General features: G+C 40.1%; 2 protein-coding genes across 4 annotated transcripts in view; one reads left to right on the top strand and one right to left on the bottom strand.

The window, feature by feature from the left end:
- The first annotated feature begins 2 nt into the window (after window positions 1–2).
- cant1b (calcium activated nucleotidase 1b) lies at window positions 3–8381 on the top strand. Of its 3 annotated transcripts, none has more exons than XM_077605779.1 (6): window positions 3–350; window positions 610–2294; window positions 5373–5950; window positions 6017–6157; window positions 6228–6431; window positions 7933–8381. In XM_077605779.1, exons 2-6 carry the CDS (start codon window positions 2257–2259, stop codon window positions 8301–8303), a joined length of 1332 nt encoding a protein of 443 aa, XP_077461905.1. In that variant the 5' UTR covers window positions 3–350; window positions 610–2256; the 3' UTR covers window positions 8304–8381. The 3 variants fall into 3 exon arrangements, with proteins under 3 accessions (XP_077461905.1, XP_077461904.1, XP_077461906.1); XM_077605778.1 differs by having other exon boundaries at window positions 610–2298; XM_077605780.1 differs by lacking the exons at window positions 3–350; window positions 610–2294 and adding an exon at window positions 2317–2535.
- Window positions 8382–8601: 220 nt separating this feature from the next.
- ogal (O-GlcNAcase like) overlaps window positions 8602–20188 on the bottom strand; it is a 15577-nt gene continuing 3990 nt past the window's right edge. The window contains exons 5-17 of the mRNA XM_077605777.1: window positions 18677–18848; window positions 17505–17603; window positions 17274–17413; window positions 15205–15349; window positions 15025–15123; window positions 13489–13718; window positions 11954–12128; window positions 11796–11881; window positions 11635–11727; window positions 10255–10343; window positions 9658–9778; window positions 9452–9581; window positions 8602–9388 (exon numbers count right to left, since the gene is read on the bottom strand). Coding sequence (XP_077461903.1) covers window positions 9252–9388; window positions 9452–9581; window positions 9658–9778; window positions 10255–10343; window positions 11635–11727; window positions 11796–11881; window positions 11954–12128; window positions 13489–13718; window positions 15025–15123; window positions 15205–15349; window positions 17274–17413; window positions 17505–17603; window positions 18677–18848 — 1716 coding nt within the window. The 3' untranslated portion in view covers window positions 8602–9251. The remainder of the gene's footprint in view (window positions 9389–9451; window positions 9582–9657; window positions 9779–10254; window positions 10344–11634; window positions 11728–11795; window positions 11882–11953; window positions 12129–13488; window positions 13719–15024; window positions 15124–15204; window positions 15350–17273; window positions 17414–17504; window positions 17604–18676; window positions 18849–20188) is intronic.

Below are 20188 nucleotides of genomic sequence, written 5' to 3'. Positions count from 1 at the left end.
TGCAGATGTGTTGGTTTGCCATTTTGCAGGTGGAAAGACAATCATTTGGCCTTTCAAAATCCTTCTATCGCTGTTCATAAAACATCGTGCACTGCTATAGTTCAACCATGTTTTAAGAACAACATATCCAATTTAAAACTGGATGTATGGTTATCCATACTGTATTTAAGAAGAAAATTATGACTCAGGTGTTGAGAATGAAATATGTTTCTATACTTGTGACTTTATCATTTTGTTCCTTAAAGACTCTGAAGTCAACTGGACTTAATGTGACTTTGGAAGATGTGTTGAATACTGACCACTTCAGTATCATAGAGCAGCTGGTTGATGGCAATTATCACCTTACAAAGGTACTACAGTAAACCATTACAAGTTGTGTTACTAAGAGTACTGCAATAATGATTTTGAATAATAAATCATTTTATCTCTACAATAACTTGTAACAAAGTTTAAGATTCGATACCCTGTACAGATGACTAAAGCGTAAACGTAGCGTTAAAACTAGTCATAAATCGTCTTTCTTGTAATATATCTAGTAATGATTTAGAAAACGTAATTTTGGAGGTCTTTTGAAGATAATGTTCTTAATGTTTACTGTCTCTATTGCAGCTCCTGATGAAGATGATGGGGAAGAGCTGAGGTGGAAGTGTCATCAATCGACATACATGTGTCTGTATGGAAACAAGTTGGAGGGGATAGTTACAACAAGCACTTTTTATGTTAAAAATGAAATGTGTCATTTCACTTGTTTCACATTCAAAGTTTGTGGTTTTTAATGTCACCTGATTGGGCCTAAAATGGGTGCAGATTTGACATAGTTTGACACATGTTGATTCAATTACTACAAATCAGGTTATCTCTACTTTAATGTTGGATTGTTTTGACATTAAACTTAGCCATCCTTTGATTAAGATACTAACACTGAGAATTTAGCATATTAATTTACGTATTGATGGGGATAGATGGCTAATCCATTTCAACTGGAAGAAGTTTGTATCGATCGATCGATCACTGCTGACCCACCCAGTCAAAATTGATTAGACATCAATCTAGGTGGTCATTTCTACAACAAAGTAAGACACTAGTATTTAGTGAGGAAAAAACATGCAATATTGATCTTGAGTATGCTCTTCTAAAAAAAAAAATACAAGTTTCTACATGACATCTATTTCATTTTCCATTTCCATCGTTCTCACAAGGGTCCAGGATCCCATTTTTGCTAGTATGCAGGCAAAAGACGGATAGACCCTGAACTGGTCGCCATTAGTTGAATACATAGCAATTGTATCACGTAATTTGTGAGACGCAAAGGTTTCATAACACAATTTACAATTTTTCTATGCTCTACCGCGTCATAATTTAGGCATATGCGTGGTTTAATAAGAGCAATTTATTTGAAGAATTTTGATTGTATTTATAGGCAGTAATTTTATTTTGCTAATACATCACTCTTGTAAAGTTTAGTGCGATATTGCAAAACACATGATGGACTTATGATGTAAAATAGGGAAACTAAATTTGCGTGAACTTAAATGAATGCAAAATTATACATGCCTGTTCTTAATAGAACTTTTTATTTAAACACTTATCCTGGCAGTTAGAAAAAACAGCCAGTAACCGGTGCATGTACAAAGAAATGCACAACATGACAATGATGTGGCAAAAGAGTTTTGTTATATATTGAGCAGAAAAATATTTCACAGTATTCCCAATATTTTCAAAAAGACAATAGTGCCATACCATAAAGTACTGCAAATCACATGTGTAGTAATATATAACAAGATTAAACTCAATGTTAACAGCGCTGACAACATAAAATGGCTCATCAGATACAAGCTGAAAGAATATCAAATGTTAAGGTAAAATAGAACTTTCCCAAGTGTTAAATATTGCCTACAAGGAATGGAATGATTTTATTGTCATTATACAAGTATATAATGAGATTTAAAGGTTCACCACGAAGTGCACAAATTACAACAAATAAATAAATAATAAATAATAAATAAGTAGGGAAGTGCACAAATAAATGATAAGTCAACATGAATAAGTGGTCATATAAGTAGGTACAAAAGTGACTGCTCTTAATGCAGCAGGCATTCACAAACACTGGAGTGTGTTGCATTCATGTTCTACTCTGAAAAGGAGGAAAAATAAGACTTCTGCTTCAGGCGGGATGAGGCAGACATAATCTTTTTCAGGGGTTATTCCATATAATGTTGAGTCATACTGTATCTGTTTTATATTTACTCACTGGTAATGAATGTTGCTCCAAGAAAGGTCTATATTAGCGACAGGCAGGTAAACTTTAACTGTACTTTTCATGTCAGTATACTTGTACTTTTCTCTGGTGTTATCAAAGTATATGTTCAAAAAGGGATTTGTTGACTTGTCTAAACTTATTTAAGTTATCGATGGTCAAGACGAGTTACAGAAGGGCGTGAAATGAAGTCAGACGCCTTGCGGCAGCTGCAACAGCGAGCTCATTAAATTATACACTTTGACGCCGAACTACGTGAAGACGAACATCTACGCTAGGTACGCCAATAAAGTTTAACATTTGTTATTTTTGTATTTAGTACTAAAGGTTAGAATGTGTCAGAAAAGTTTCACTGAAACTGCTGGCAGTTTAGCACTAAAAATGGCGAAAGTTCTGAAGTTGACGGTAAACTCGTCAATGCTTTTCTGTTTTTGAATCGTTTGAAAAAAAGAAACGTTAGCCAAAAATAGATATGACTAATAGGTTAGTTTTGGTGAGCTAGTCTTTATACTCGTGACTTAATATTATATTATTCTTACGGGTGTACATTTTTTTGGACAACGTAAAATCACTTTCGCTTTAACTGAATCACCACAGTTAAGTTCATGGATGTGATTTTAATTTGGGAACCGTAGACGTTCACATTTGACTATTTGCTTATGTAATTGTTATTTGTCTTTGGGTGGCTTTGTGTACCCTCACTAAATACTTTCGGCTGAAACGCCGTAAACGTATTTGCTTCAGTGGTTTCGTTGTTATTAAAAGTATCACACATTTATACGTTTTCTACATTACAGAAAACATCTTGAATAAAATGTTCGTCCATACGTAAAAAATAACGTTATTACGACAATGACGAAATACTCTTAGCAGGAAACCGGATGTATGAATCACAATTCCAACTACTTCAAAATAAAACGAAATCGAATAGTCATCTTAACTGGCAGCGAATTAACAAATTCCAATTAATTGAACGTCTACCAGTGATGCATTTATATTCACAGTTATGGTCAATGACTCTGGAAGAATGAAAATATTTTATATATTTTCAGCAGGCCAGCCCGGTGGATGAGTGGTTAGTGTGTCGGTGTCACAGTGGGAGACCTGGGTTCAAATCCAGGTCGGATCACCTGTGTGGAGTGTGCAGGTTCTCCTGTGTGGGTTTTCTCTGGGTACTCTGGTTTCCTCCCACATTCCAAAGACATTCATAGTAGGGGGATTGGGCAGTCTAAATTGCCCCTAGGTATGAGTGTGATTGTGAATGGTTGTTTGTCTCTTTGTGCCCTGTGATTGGCTGGGCACTAATTCAGTGTCCCCCGTCTCTGGCCTGAAGTCAGCTGGGATAGGCTCCAGCGCCCCTAGTGAGGATAAAGCGTTTCAGGAAATGAGACGTGATGAGACATTTTGAGCAAATACTCAAAATCAAACCTATAGAAATTATATATATGTCTTAAATACTTGGTTTGAATGTGAACACAACACAACGTTTTAGCTTGCCAGAGATTTGGAGGGACGCAAGCAACATATTTTGATACAGTAATCTAACCCAGAGGGGCGAAAATAGGGGAGAGTCGGTGGTGCAAAACCATAGCAAATATGGGTCATGGCCAATGGTAACAAGGGCATTCTTTGTTGGTTGCATGTGGGGAAAAACTGAAGAATCGTTGTGTGTGTGTATCTGGCAAAAAGATCAGGGCAGAAGTACAGAGGATCACTTGTCCTCTAGGTTTGAATTCTGAATGCAAAGGAAACAATGAGTATTACGTATCAGGGTCAAGGTGTTCACATTCTCTAACTGTTTTATAAGAATAAATAAATCAACTGCTGTAATAATGATACAGTGGGACCATAAGGTACAGACAATTCCAAAAATTCAGTGTTCCTCAAGGGAGACATCGACCGATATGGGTTTTTCAGGATTGACACCAATTATTAGTAGTCAGAGGTAGGTAAAAATTGGTGTTAAAAATGAAGAATGCAAGCACTGAACTTTATTAAATCACACAAACAGGAATTATTTTCACATTAAATAAAATACATTTTCATTCATTTTTTTGAACCGCTTATCCTCACAAGGGTCTTGGGGGTGCTGGAGTTTATCCCAGCTGATTTCAGGCACTAGGCAGGGGACGCTCTGAATTAGTGGCCATTCAATCGCAGGGCACAAGGAGACTGACAATTTAGGGGCAATTTAGAGTGTTCAACCAGCCTATAAACATGTTTTCTGGGATGTGGGAGGAAACTGGAGTACCCAGAGAAAACCCATTCAAGCACGGGTAGAGCATAAAAACTCTACACAGAAGGACCGACCTGGGTTCAAAACCTAGGACCCCAAAACCGTGAGGTCGACGTGCTAACCCCTCTGCCACCGAGCCACCATTAAATTTTTAATATTACTGAAATACTTTAACTTTGTTATGACTGAAAAAAAGAATCCAGGTTTTTTCGAGCTCTGGATTCTCTCTAGTAAATATCAATAGAAACTTGGTGTTGTGGTACAAAGACAACATCTGAGCTCAAAGAACCCAGTTTTAAATTGATTTGTTTATACTGGCCGGTCGTACTTCAAGAAAGGCCAATACCAATCTACCATATTTACTCGCGTATAAGAAGCACCCTTAAAATTGCTTTAAAATCTTTGAATTTTTCAATTTCTCGCATATAAGATGCCCACTGATTCACAATTTTCACTTTAAGTAGGTGTGAATGTGTGTGTTTATGATTGTTAATCTCCATGTGCCCTGTGATTGACTGTTTTGAAACCAATTTAGGGTGTCCCCCACCTACTGCCCACCGTTGTTTGGGATAGGCTCCAGCACCCTTGTGGGGATGAGTGGAATGGAAAATGGATAGAATTGGTTTAGGTCTAGGGTTGTCCCGAAGCAGTTTTTTCCCTACACGATGAACATATTTGCCCAGTAGTTTGATTTACGGCGGGCAAAAATCACATTGGGGCTGAAATGACATGAATTTTGTACCGAATCCCATCTTGTGGGCTGATCGCAAAATCAATTTAGAACTATTTGTTGTATCATCTGCTCTTTTCCTTTCAGGTTAGGCACAATCTATTCTTGACGGATTTTACGTACTGACCCTTTTGCTCTTTTTAAACCAGGCAAAAATTACAGTCGGAGCACCGCAATGAGGATAAAGAAAAACCTTCTATGAGTATTTTTGCACTGGGAGTCCGAGGAATCCCCTTGGGCCTTTCATCTATGACGCCAGTCGCTACCTGGGACCCCCGCTTTAAGCCCAAATGGCGGGCAATCGCTGTGGTCACCCTGCTGGCTTTAGTCCTCTCGTTGTACCTTTACCACACTGGAGGGGACGGAGACAATCCGTCCCTTCGTTCCTACAGCAACAGTTTACAAATGTATCATCACGGCGACGACCGCACATTCAGGGAGACTCACAGACGAAGTATGGAGAGTTCCTCCAGGCTGCGGGAATGGGAAAAACCTTACAACGGCACATATCCTCTAAGTCCACCCGTGAAGACCAGCTTTGGCGTCAAGTACCGCATCGCAGTCATCGCGGACCTGGACACGGCGTCACGCGGACCTGACGGCCGCACGTGGTTCAGCTACATGAAAAGGGGTTACGTGACCGTTTCAGAGCGTGGTGAAAGACTGAGTGTCGAATGGGACCAGGAGATCATCACGCTGGATAGTCACCTCGCGGAGAAAGGCCGAGGTTGTGAGACGGTTTACGATGAGTCCACGTGGCAGTGAATTTCATACTGTGCGGTCTATTTTCCAGGTATGGAGCTGTCGGAGCTAGTGGCATTCAATGGGCATTTGTACAGCGTGGACGACCGCACAGGCGTGGTGTACAGGATCGAGGGGAGGCAAGCGGTCCCCTGGGTCATCCTGCCCGATGGCAATGGATCTGTTTCCAAAGGTCAGACGTGAATCAATTTGGTTCAGTCCCAAATTCAGCCCCAGTTGAATGTTGATGTGTGCATTTGCAGGCTTTAAGGCAGAGTGGCTCGCAGTGAAAGACGAGCGCCTGTACGTCGGCGGTCTTGGCAAGCAGTGGACCACCACCACCGGAGAGGTCGTCAACGAGCACCCACAGTGGGTCAAAGTGGTGGGATACAACGGCGACGTCCAGCATAAGAACTGGGTGCCTTACTACAACGCTCTCCGACGTGCTGCGGGGATCAAGCCACCAGGTTGCGACACTTTTTACCTTGCGGGTCATTCTGAAATTGGAGGACATGTTGGCTCTAAAATTCTTGAAAATTAAGACTACACTTTTTTGCCTTTCTGCTACATATTCCGCAATAATTTTAACCTAGCACACCAGATTGATTGTTCCCAGGGGCGCCACTAGGCCGATTTTAGGGGGTCTTTGCCCTCCCGCCCCTGATTTTTTTGGTGTTTGGGGTAGAGTATAAGTATCAAATCCATTCACATCAAATGGTTTTTGCATAATAGGCCCATACTATGTCTTCAATTATTAAGAAAATATTAGTGAGTTGTTAATGTTATAAACATGAAAACAGCATGAAAATTTACAGATCCCATAATACAAAATCTGTGCAAAGTTATTACCCAGTTCTTATTTATTTGAGATTTTTGTTTGCTTAATGTCTACTACATTAATGAGCATGTTTTGCCCCTCCCGGGGACTAAATCTTCCCAGTCAAAAGAACCTAGTGACATCCCTGATTGTTCCATAAATCCCATACAAATATATTACACAGGCCAATCTGGGCAAGATCCAATTGAAACCTTTTTCATGAGAGGAACCTTCAAACATAATATTCTGTGGCACCGTTTGTAATGCTGCGCTTTGGTAAAATGGAGGCAACATTTGCTCACATTTAGCGCCACACAAAGTTTAAAATATGGTATGAAAATTTTAGTCACTTTTTGCACATTTACAGCAATATTTAACAACTTGAATATGTATTACTTAATAAGTGCTTAGTAATCTATCTCCTAAATTTAAATCTAAATCATAAATCAAAATGTTAAATATAAATCCTAAATATATATCTTAAATGTAAATCCTAAATATATATCTTAAATGTAAATCCTAAGTATAGTAAATACCTAAAGAGCCTATTCAAAAGCGCCGCCAATCGACTTTTATTTGTGACTTCTGGTCACCGGTCTTGAAATTGCCTACTGTAATACCTTGAGATACGAGCTTAATGCGTTCCCAGACCGAGCACGGATGTCAATTTACTCGTATCTCAAATCAATGTTTCCCATAGAAATGAACTAGTAGATAAAAATTAATTTGTTCCCACCCTCTGACCAACCCCCACCCTGCCAAATAACAGGATATTACAATGGAAAAACATCTTTTTATTGGTTCCAATTCACCACTAACTCACAAAGTAACAAATACCTATCTAGTGGTTATGATCTTCAATATTAAAATGTGACATTACTCAGTTCAGACACACGGTGCGCCCGAGAAAGGACGGGAAAGAGACTTGATGGATGCGCTCGTAACATAACATCGACTTTAAATTTAGCTTAAATGCACCGTACGAGTCGTACGGTGTTTGTAAGGTTTTTTGGGGGTTTGTAAGGGGAATCATAATCATTTATAAGGGCAGTTATCGGCAGAGGTTGACAGGTATGATATTAAATGTCCTCAATTGTGACCCATATTCAGTCTTGAGGCATTCAACATTGTCATTATTATGGTTACCACAGGCTATCTTATCCACGAATCTGCGGCATGGAGCGAGCGGCTTCAACGTTGGTTCTTCCTACCTCGCCGCGCCAGTCACCAGCGCTACGACGAGAGCGCCGACGAGCGCCGCGCTACCAATCTGCTGCTGTCCTGTCGGCCCGATTTTAGCGATGTAACGACGCAGCGCGTCGGTCCTCTGAATCCCACCCATGGCTTTTCATCTTTTAAGTTTGTTCCCGACACGGACGATCAGATCATTTTGGCGCTAAAATCGGAGGAAGACGCAGGCCAGGTCGCCTCTTACGTCATCGCGTTCACGCTCGACGGCCGGGTGCTGCTGCCTGAAACAAAAATCGGAGATGTCAAGTACGAAGGACTGGAGTTTATTTGAAAGTAATGGCACTGCTATTTTTTATTCTTTCTCAGATTTGATCCCCTTCATAGTTAACAATGAAGGATAAAAAAACAATCCAACTTCATTCATGCACACTGGTACTCTTGATTATGGTTGAAACTAGCACAAACAAAAACAGAAATCTTTCCTCCTGCATGTAAGCTGCTGGTCAGACTCTCAGGAGAACAGTCAAAATCTGTGTTTGATATGCATACATTACTGAATGTTGAAAAACTACTTGAAATAAGTGGTCTCTTTGTCTTTACAGGTAACTTTAATATTTATATTTATATTTTATGCAGGACCTAATGATTATATAATGCAAACTAGAGCAAGAGCTGTTTTATTTAGAGGTAAACCTATTAATATATTTTTGTATCCAAACAAAACTAAATAAAACTATTCTTAGTTTGTTTGGATTCCTTTTTCATTTGTGATTTAAAATTATTTTGTTGGATATTTCAATGTAATGAAATTCCATGTTACATTCACTTTTCTAAAATGATGATTGACTGAATAAATGCATTTATTATGTGACTAATGGACTTGATTTAAACATGAAGTGCTACCGAGAATATGCAATTATATTGGGAAACAATTGATTTTGAGGTTTTTCAACCATTGCATTGTACAAACTGGAAAGGGTTCAAATAAATGCATACGACACTTAGCACATTTTTTTATCCGTAGTAAAAACAACAAATTTTAAAATGGCAGTTTGTAAGTTGCCAAAAGGCCTACAAGTAATCAAAACCAAGTAAAGTTGAAAAAGGCCTGAGTTTGTGCATGACATGCTTGATTCACCTAAATCAAAACAAAAATTAGAATTAACTTTCACCGTTTTTTATACGTACCTCTCAAGACTGCAATAATGTACTGCACATTTTCATGAAGCTTTTGCGAATTTCTAAATAAAACCAATTATATTTGAACGCAAAATGACGTTTATAGCGTGGTTCCCATGGCGATCACATCAGGAGGTAGACCGGCCATTTCGAGAGGTCGAAAGGAGCTACTTTTGGTGTAGAAGTCGAGCATCCTCCGATCAGTGTGTCTCAATTCACAAAACACGCCTCTGGAACCTGAAAATGAAAGAAAATGTTTCCATCTTGCGGCCGCTTGAACGTTTAAATGTGTCCATTTACCACTGCTCCTGATGCTCGTCAACAGCTGGCCCATCATTTGCTTGGCAGGGGAAGGGTCAACGACCCTCGGTAGCAGTTGTCCAGTGACTAATGATGGGAATTCCTCAAATAGGGAGTCGCTTGTGTCTCTCTGGAGGTGAAAGATAAAGCAGCCACGCTTGGAATGGATCTATTTTTCAGTGCTTTTATCGATTCTAAATGATCACCTGAATTGAGGCAGCAGCTTCTTTAGCATCTGTAAGGGCTAGCATGTAGCCACACACACCAAAGTCATCCTCCAGAACCAGAGCACACTGTGGGCTTGGCGCGAGTTCACCTGTTGTCAGGCTGAAAGCGACCCGTTCAAATCAGTCATCTAAGATGCACCCTTAAAAGTGCCTTAAAATCGTCGAATTTTACAATTTCTCACGTATAAGCCGCCTCCTGATTCACAATTTTCACATCCATATTCATGGTTTTAATAGGGAGTGCAAATAGGTTACTTTGAAGGGGAAAATCTTAAGAAAAATCATGGCACGTGGTATTTCTGAGATACTATATTAATAAAAAGCACATTATTAGGGTCAATATCATAACATAGTTAGTAATTCATTCAGTAATGGTTGTTTTCTTACTGCAAAACAGAAAATAACCACAAATAGTAAATGGTAATTTGCCGATCTCTACTGGTGAAAAAGTATAGCAATGTTGTAAGTCGTGTGCGCATATAAGCCGTACCCTTGATTCAGTCATCTTTTTTTGGTTACAAATGCGACTTATACGCGAGACAATACGGTAACTTCTTACATGTCTTAGCTACTTACATATCGCTAATAAGTGGGGGCTCTGTGGTGGAGGAGAGTTTAATTTGTCTCTCTCTTTGCATTTGAACGAAAATTTTCTGCACGTCCAGCTAGAAGAGACAACAATGCAACGGAAGATTGAGCAAATGGAAAAAGTTCAGTTGGCAGTGATTGGTTGGGTTGGGCGATTTTAAGATGAGAGGGGGGGATATTGTTAGCAATGTCATATTTAAATTAACCTTTATGCAAATGAAAACTGGCTAGTTTGGCTGATTTTGAAGTTTGTCATAATGAGTTCAATGTTGATACAGTGAGAAAATTGTACATCATGTACCCAAAGATACATTTCATTGTATGAGTGCCCACAAGCTTTAAAGAATGAAGGAAAAATGTACAATATGAAATATATTTTTGTGCCAGACCAGCCAGCTTTGTTTGAAAATTAATTCATTATTCTGAGACTTTGACAGCAATTAAGTTCTTGTTTAATTGTTTTTATTTGCGGGGTGCAGAAGAATATTACCTTTCTATTTAAATATTGTCGTCTAGATAAAAGAGGGAAAACAGCAAATATATAGACTGTTGCATTATTCATTTTGTATTTCATTTGTTATTATGTTATTATTTTTTAATATGAGAGGGGAAACGAAGTACATATTCTCTACCTTTTAAAAAAGGGACATGTTAATGTCGTGTGTAAAATTAAATTATTTTTTTATCAACGCGCTCGTAACATAAACAAATTTACATGAACCTGAATTACGATAGACACATTCAAAAATAAGTTTAATCTAACCGTACACTAAACTTAATTCTAATTTTGTTTTACATTTTTATACCTTACTTCTCCCGGGTTGGCTCTTTTTGCCCCGCCTCCACCCTGACTTTCAGCTGCAGCTAAAAGGAACCTATTGGGGGTTGTTTGCTTTTGTCTTCCCTTCAAAATATTCCCAAAATGATGCACACAAATGTCCTCACAATAGGAGAACGCACGACCACTTGCCAATGGGTAGTAGTTTTATACTTCTATCGTATTAGCGATCACCCCGCCATTCGCACTGACTAACAAGAAGAAAAAAACACTGAAAAGATGCAACACTCCGCCCAGTGCTCGTAGAGACATTACACGAGGGAGTTACGACCAGAAAGACAGTACCCATGATGTTCTTATGAGCAGCCTCTCGTGTCCGCTGTATGCTCGTATATCAAAATTTGTCTCGTATGTCAAGATCAATATTTTCTCGAAATTTTACTCGTATCTCAAATTGATCGTATGTCAGGGCACTCGTATGTCGAGGTATTACTGTATGTGTTTTTTATTGTCCTATTTTATTCATGCAATTTTAATCTTGTTGTATTTCTACAATAACAATGAAGATTATTGTATTCTATACACCTCACCTTATCCTCTGCGCAGTAAGGCCTTATGCAGTACACTGACGTCTTGGGCTGGTATTTGAACAGGTCTCTGTTTCCGTGGCCAGGCAGCATTCTCTGCAAGTGAAACATAAATAATGCTATTGGACAGAAACAAAAGAAAATGAACAATTAGGTTAATCCACCTGAAACTCTCCTGAGAGGCCTCCTCGGAATCCCCATGGTTCTGGATCAGCACTCATTAGCTGGGCTGATGGTTTGCCAAAACCTCCTAAAGGTCAGCCGATATTCATGTTAAGACCGAAACAGGAAATACTGAAAGCCGTCAGAAAACGGTTTTCACCTAGTGATTTCACGTAAGCTTGAGCCAGATTGACGCCACTCTTGATGTCACAGATGTAGTTGTACAGGTCATACAAAATCTTCCGGTTGGGCACGTTGGACAGGCGGTTGAACATGCGCACCACAGCTTCGCACATGTCGTCGAACTGCCGCGCTGTGGAACACCATTCGGAAGTCTAGAAGCACGGCACAGGGTCATTTACACTCTGTTCGAGTGGAATTGTCCATGAATCTTAAGCAGGGGTGGGCAAACCGGTCTCAAGGGCCGCTGTGGGTGCAGATTTTTTGTTCCAACCGATCCAGCGCAGTCTATTCAACCAATGAGGTTTCTCTGTGGATAAGAATCTATTGATCGCCTTTGGTAGGACACAACATTGGTGAAAAAGTGTTGGAACGAAAACCCGCACCCACTGCAGCACTTTGTGGAATAGTTTGCCCACCGATCTTATTTCAGAATAAATTTTTATCCAGATTTCCACCTCTTCAACCTGCTGCCTGCTGGCAGGACCATAACAGCCAAGACAAACAGACTCAAGGACAGTTTCTTCCCAACAATCATCACCATACTCAACTCGAGTTGTGCACCTAGGAGAACCGGTACTCGGACGTTCGGTCAACCGGACGTTCGGGCGAACGGACGTTTGGTAGAACGGACGTTTGGTCGCCGGGTTGTTACTGTTGAAACCAGCTCTCAAAATTATAATCATGACAGAGAGAGAGTGAGTTGAATATCTAAATATCTAATATTAAAATATCAACAGTAAACTGTCTGTCATAATTTGACAGCGAGCGAACCCGGCGACCAAGCGTCCGGTCGGCCAAGCGTCCGGTCGGCCAAGCGTCCGGTCGGCCAAGCGTCCGGTCGGCCAAGCGTCCGGTCGGCCAAGCGTCCGGTCGGCCAAGCGTCCGGTCGGCCAAGCGTCCGGTCGGCCAAGCGTCCGGTCGGCCAAGCGTCCGGTCGGCCAAGCGTCCGGTCGGCCAAGCGTCCGGTCGGCCAAGCGTCCGGTCGGCCAAGCGTCCGGTCGGCCAAGCGTCCGGTCGGCCAAGCGTCCGGTCGGCCAAGCGTCCGGTCGGCCAAGCGTCCGGTCGGCCAAGCGTCCGGTCGGCCAAGCGTCCGGTCGGCCAAGCGTCCGGTCGGCCAAGCGTCCGGTCGGCCAAGCGTCCGGTCGGCCAAGCGTCCGGTCGACCAAACGTCCGGTCGACCAAACGTCTTTCGACGAAATGTCCGGTCACGGGAGAACCTAATCAAGACTTATCTTGTACTGCACAAAAACTCCATATGCTGCCAACCACTCAATTATGTTGACTATTTGTGTTGCTGACTACTTGTTTATTTATTATTATTATTTATTGAATATTGTTGTTGTTATTTGCGCACTTCATGATGAAGTCTTAAATCTTATTCTACTTGTATAATGACAATAAAAGCATTCAAGATCCTTAGATTAGAATTATTAATGGAATATTTGTGGATGATTTACACAAAGAATGGGCATGCAAAATGAATTGTCTGTGAGGGTCACGGCGCAATCGGACCTGCTCAGCTTGACTGTGACTTATGAGCCAGTTCAGCTCGTGCAACATCGTCTTGGCCGTAGCGCCGTGTTCATAAGGCAGGTAGAAGAGTTCGCACAACAACTTCAGGTCATCTAAGGTTAGCGGCTCGGCTGTGTAAAGTGGGTTCTCTCCCGGGCCGGGTACATACGAGTGTTCTCCGAGGTCTGTCTGCATGGGCTCCTCATCTGAAGATTCTTTCTTTAAGCAAGCTAGAAAACAATGTGATGGAAATAAATAATATCAGTATACAGTAATACCTCGACATACGAGTGCCCCGACATACGATAATTTTTTTTAGCAAATATTTATCTTGAGATACAAGACAAATTTTGATATACGAGCATACAGCGGACGCGAGAGTGTACGAGCACTGGGCGGAGCGTTGCATTTTTTCTGTGTTTTTTTTCCTGTCAGTCAGTGCGAATGGCAGGGCAATCGCTAATACGAGAGGAGTATAAAACTACTTCTCATTGGCAAGTGGTCGTGCGTTATCCTATTGTGAGGAGATTTGTGTGCATCATTTTCGCAATATTTTGAAGGGAAGACAAAAGCAAACAACCCTCGATAGGTTGCGTCTGAAAGTCAGAGTGGAGGTGGGGCAAATAGAGAAAGATAGAAGAAAGGTATAAAATTTATATAACAAAATTAGTGCAAGGTTAGATTAAATTTATTTTTGAGTGTGTCTGCATTGTAATCCAAGTTCATTTAAATTTGTCTATGTTATGTTACGAGCGCGTTGCCATGCAAAAAGCCCCCCCCCCCTCTGTCCGTCTCTCTCCCCTCCGTGAAATCTGTCTAATTTTAGTACTATTAAACCACTAGTTATTTGTTACTTTGTTAATAGATGGCAAATTAGAACAAATAAAAATGTTTTTCCAATCCAATATCCTGTTTATGGTGTTTTTTCAGAGGGTTGGAACGAATTAATTTGGTTTTAGTTCATTTCTATGGGAAACGTTTGTTTGAGTTACGAGGAAATCGAGATACGAGCTCAGTCCCGGAACGCATTAAGCTCGTATCCTGAGGTACCACTGTAATGTTGCATTTATTATTTGAATACATAAGATGTAGCCATTCCAACAAAACTTGAAATAGAGGTAAACAAATACAATTTAAGTAATATTTTCTTGCTTTCCTTAACTATACTTTAATGTAAACTATCCAATATTTCAAAGACAAATTGAAATCCGATAATTATTGAAGTAATCATGGTTTTTGCAAGAATGATTACGATTGTAAAATCTCTGAGAAAATACCCTTTAGTCCTTCCTTAGTAATCATGCATCATTTACATAAATTAACTTCAACCAAGATTTATGAAAACCTAGCGCCGCGTGTAGGCCTTTTGGGGTAATGCATTGCCCAACTGCAAACAGAAATGTGGTGGATTACGCTGAAAACCACCAATTTAAGACGTATTTTTGTATATATTTACAAAAGCATGCCAACGCACCACTTTAGGATGGAAGTTTTGAGTCAAAGGTTTTTGAAATGAGTGTGGAGAGTCAATGTTACCTGTAGGCTGATCTGTGTTCAAAAATTCTTCTAACCAGTCGGCGAGGGCCAGTGTCAAGGCTTTTTGGGGGCTGTAGCAGGGGTCCTGCTCTTCTTCGCCTGATGTAAGACACAAGAGTGGGAATAACGACATGGAAAACATTATATTCGACTCCCTTGTGGTTAAAGTAAAGAGCTTACCCATTTCCACATCCCTGGGTGCTGGATCAGCAGGAGCTTTGCACCACATAGCCAAAGTATGGATTGCCACAAAATTTGGATAAAACTCACAGTTGGGATTAGTGAGCACGCCTCTTAGTTTGGGGATGAGCTCAGTTGGACGATCCTGTGAAAATGAAAATGAACTCACTTATTTATTACCTATTTATTTACAGTGGTACCTCGAGATACAAGCTCAATTCGTTCCGGGACTGAGCTCGTATGTCGATTTACTCGTTACTCAAATGAACGTTTCGCATAGAAATGAACAAAAAACAAATTAATTCGTTCCAACCCTCTGAAAAAACACCCAAAACAGGATATTGGATTGGGAAAACATTATTTGTTCTAATTCACCATCTACATATTAACAAAGTAACAAATAATTAGTGGTTTAATAGCACTAAAATTAGACAGATTTCACGGAGGGGAGAGAGATGGACAGAAAGGGGGCCGGGGACTTTTTGCACGGCAACACACTCGTAACATAACAAACTAATTTAAATGAACTTGGATTATGATGCAGACACTCAAAATAAATTTAATCTAACCTTGCACTAAATTTAATTCTAATTTTGTTATAAAATTGTATACCTTTCTTCTCCCGGCTCTATTTGCCCCTCCTTCACCCTGACTTTCAGATGCAATCTATCGAGGGTTGTTTGCTTTTGCGTTCCCTTCAAAATATTCCAAAAATGATGCACACAAATGTCCTCACAATAGGATAACGCACAACCACTTACCAACGAGAAGTAGTATATATGCCATTCGCACTGACAAACGGAAAAAAACTGAAAAAAATGCAACGCTCAGCCCAGTGCTCATTGACATTACACGAGGGAGTTGCGACCAGAAAGACAGTGAGCATTATGTTCTTATGAGCAGCCTTTCCCGTCCATTGTCTGCTCGTATATCAAAATTTGTCTCGTATCTCAAGATAAATATTTGCCCGAAATTTTACTCGTATCTCAAATTGCTCGTATGTCGAGGTCCCACTATAATGTCAAAAATGTATTTTCCTGTCTGTATTCTCATCCCCTTGCTACTGTGATAGTGAAATTTCCCAAATACGGGGTGAATAAAGTTATCTAATTTAATCTAAACACACAAGTGGGAGTTTTAATTTCTAGTTTCACTGTTTTCTCGAAATACACCACCAGACATTGTGCAAGTCAAGGGTGTTTAAGTGTATTTATTTTTAAATTCCAAAGTTGAATGAATTTATTAACTGCTGTAGATGATGACATCCAATCAATCAATATCAGCCTTCCAAGTTGAAATGCATTTGATGTGTATAACTGTCAATGGCCGTGAATGGGTTAACTGCTATAAATCATAATCCAGACGTATACATAATTTCCAAAATATATATTTATATATTGCATTTATATTTCCATTACTGAAACAAGCTTTTGCTGCTTTTCTGTCTTAATGATTTGATTTAGTGATTCTTAATGATCCCATATACTTTGCTTTGTACTTTGTGCTTTTGCTTTGTTGTTCTGCGGCCTTTGCTACTGTATTGTCTAACTTGTAACTATGTGTAACTATGCCTTTCCTGTATCTGCATTCTCACCCTCTTGCTACTGTCACAATGAAATTTCCCAAATACGGGATGAATAAAGTTATCCAATTCAATCCAAAAGGAAAATGTACTGAAATGGCAAAAAAAACACAGCAGCCAACATAGGTCAATTTAGAACACTGGATTATTATTTTTGCATTTAAATTAATTCATGTAGAAAAAAAATACTGTTATTCCACGCTGTCCGCTTGATTTCAATGTGTCAGGTTTTGATCACTGAGCTAATTAAGGGGCACTGTTTGAGTGACTAGCTCCATCTAATGTTGAATCTGAGAAGTGCAACAAAATGCAGGCTGGTCTCAAGCCGCTTCTGAGAGGCATATTCAATCATATTTTCATAATTTGGTGCAGACTCCATAAACTGTTTGGCCCACAAGTTGTATTTTTTGAAAGCCCTGGTGTAGGTAAATGTTCCACTTTATTTTCATTTTTTTGCAAATATTGTGTTCCATGAATCAATATTTACCTTATAGGGTCCCATGAAAATTCTTTGCGGGTCATAGTCGTTGGCATGGATATTGTCCCAGATTACTGGCGCCCTCTTGAGGATGGAGGACACCTCCTCTATGGACTCTACTGAAATTTTATGGGAGACCACTTTTGGACCTATAATCACAACAAAGAGGAGTTTAATTTAGACTAATCACAAAAATATACAGCACTTCAGAAAAAAAACTTTGAATGTGTTTCTGTTTACCTGTCCACAGCACGTCTATGCCCGGTAGCAGCTCGTCTCCCACAGTGTGAAGGTAAGATGACTGAGACACGTTTGGGGTGCAGAATGCAGCACAATAATCTGGATTTTGGTAAAAGAAAACACGTTTGGATACAAATCAAGGAATTTGAACTTGATGGCTGTTTTTGAAATGTCTAAGTGAAAAATCGCAGGTTTACAAGACACCATTTGTGATAGATGTACAGTGGTACCTCTACTTACGAAATTAATTGGTTCCAAGACTTTTCGTAACTTGAAAATTTCGTAAGTAGAGGTGTACTTTATATGCAAGTTCTCTCATTCGTTCCACAGTCCTCACACAACTACCAACTAAACCCTTTAAAATTGGTCAGTGTCCCAATTTTGTATGAACGATGTGCGGGGAAACACAAAAATGAAAGTAAATTATAAGTGTCATTTATTAATGTTTTAAAATGAATAACAAGCATATAAAATTGGGCCCTGTGCCGCTGAAATAGTTCCCTCTGCGGCCGTTATAGTGGGAGACGTAATACTCGTGTTTGTCCGCAAGAGCCCGTCCTACCATGGCCGAAAGCCGTCCACTTTGTACTACATTTTAGACTTTCACGTGTCCTGTGTGTGTGTGTTTGAAAATACATGCCGGCGGAAGGAAATGATTTATCAATGTCTTAAAATAAGTAAAGCATATGAAAATGTGTGCTGCGCCGCTGAAATATCTCCCAATGCGGCCATTATAGATGTAATACCCGTGTTTGTCCGCCAGATGGCGGCAAGAGCCCGCTCTACCAGGGCCAAAAGCCGTCCACTTTGTAGTACATTTTAGACTTTTACGTGTACTGTGTGTGTGAGTGAAAAATGTGCTACATTGCATTTGTACGGTTTTTAATCACTTAGAAAAATAAATAAAGTTAAATAGCGGATAAGGAAATGCATTTACTTTTTGGGGGATTTCGTAACTTGGATCTTTTTCATATCTCGAGTGACTCATTTGCATATAAAAACAAATTGTAACCTGAAACTTTTGTCCCTAGAGGCATTCGTAAGTAGAGGTATGACTCAATTTCTATTCTTTATGCCATGATATCACCAAAACACTCAGCAAGGAGGGCTAATACCAGAGTATCAAAAAAGGAGCAAACTCATTGTGTTCTTAAATCATGACGGGTTTTAACCTGTGGGACAGAAGAGGAAGGTCTCTGGGTCTCCTAAATGCAGGTACACCTCATTGGTGACGGCCACCTGCGCGTGGGCGAAGGAGCTAAAGGCTTGCTTGTCGGCGGCACACATTTCCGTCTCTATGTCGTCAAACAGTAACGAGAAGGAGCTGCAGCCCATGCCTCGAACCTGGAGGGAAAACAGGACATTTGATGAACATCAACCTGTAAAACATGCCTTGTATTTAGATGTGCATGTGATGTTTGAATGTGTAGAGCAGGGATGCTCAAACTTTTTTGCTCAATGACATTATGTTCTTCACAAGTATATGTAAACTTTTGACCACAACTGTATATACACACATATACATACAGTTGTGGTCAAAAGTTTACATACACGTGTGAAGAACAATGTCATGGCTCTCTTGAGTTTCCAGTTATTTCTACAACTCTGATTTTTCTGTGATAGAGTGATTGGAACAGATACTTCTTTGTCACAAAAAACATTCATGAAGTTTGGTTCTTTTATGACTTTATTATGGGTGAACAGAAAAAAGTGATCAAATCTGCTGGGTCAAAAATATACATACAGCAGCGCCAATATTTGGTAACATGTCCCTTGGCCATTTTCACTTCAATTAGGCGCTTTTGGTAGCCATCCACAAGCTTCTGGTTGAATCTTTGACCACTCCTCTTGACAGAATTGATGCAGTTCAGTTAAATTTGATGGCTTTCTGACATAGACTTGTTTCTTCAGCATTGTCCTCAAGTTCTCAATAGAGTTTAAGTCAGGACTTTGGGAAGGCCATTCGAAAACCTTAATTCTAGCCTGATTTAGCCATTCCATTACCACTTTTGATGTGTGTTTGGGGTCATTGTCCTGTTGGAACACCCAACTGCGCCCAAGACCCAATCTTCGGGCTGATGACTTTAGGTTATCTTGAAGAATTTGAAGGTAATCCTCCTTCTTCATTGTCCCATTTACTCTCTGTAAAGCACCAGTTCCATTGGCAGAAAAACAGCCCCACAGCATAATACTACCACCACCGTGCTTGACGATAGGTATGGTGTACTTGGGGTAAAAGGCCTCACCTTTTCTCCTCCAAACATATTGCTGGGCATTGTAGCCAAACAGCTCGATTTTTGTTTCGTCTGACCACAGAACTTTCCTCCAGATGGTATTATCTTTGTCCATGTGATCAGCAGCAAATTTCAGTCGAGCCTTAAGGTGCCGCTTTTGGAGCAAGGCCTTCCTTCTTGCACGGCAGCCTCTCAGTCCATGGAGATGCAAAACACGCTTGACTGTGGACACTGACACCTGTGTTCCAGCAGCTTCTAATTCTTGGTAGATCTGCTTTTTGTGATTCTCGGTTGAATCTTCACCCTCCTGACCAATTTTCTCTCAGCAGCAGGTGATAGCTTGCGTTTTCTTCCTGATCGTGGCAGTGACCAAACAGTACCATGCACTTTATACTTACAAACAACTGTTTGCATTGTTCATCTTGGGACCTGCAGCTGCTTTGAAATGGC

This window comes from Stigmatopora argus, chromosome 7, assembly GCF_051989625.1.
Source record: "Stigmatopora argus isolate UIUO_Sarg chromosome 7, RoL_Sarg_1.0, whole genome shotgun sequence".
NCBI classification, from domain to species: Eukaryota; Metazoa; Chordata; class Actinopteri; order Syngnathiformes; family Syngnathidae; genus Stigmatopora; species Stigmatopora argus.
This window is presented reverse-complemented; position numbering and strand designations above follow the sequence as displayed.

What these genes read in the sequence shown, in the direction of transcription:
- cant1b (XM_077605779.1), top strand. Translation starts at nt 2,257, where the DNA reads ATGAATGTTGCTCCAAGAAAGGTCTATATTAGCGACAG. An exon ending in CAATGGATCTGTTTCCAAAG is followed by an intron (nt 6,158 to 6,227) that starts GTCAGACGTGAA and finishes GTGCATTTGCAG; the next exon opens with GCTTTAAGGCAGAGTGGCTC. An exon ending in TGCGGGGATCAAGCCACCAG is followed by an intron (nt 6,432 to 7,932) that starts GTTGCGACACTT and finishes TGGTTACCACAG; the next exon opens with GCTATCTTATCCACGAATCT.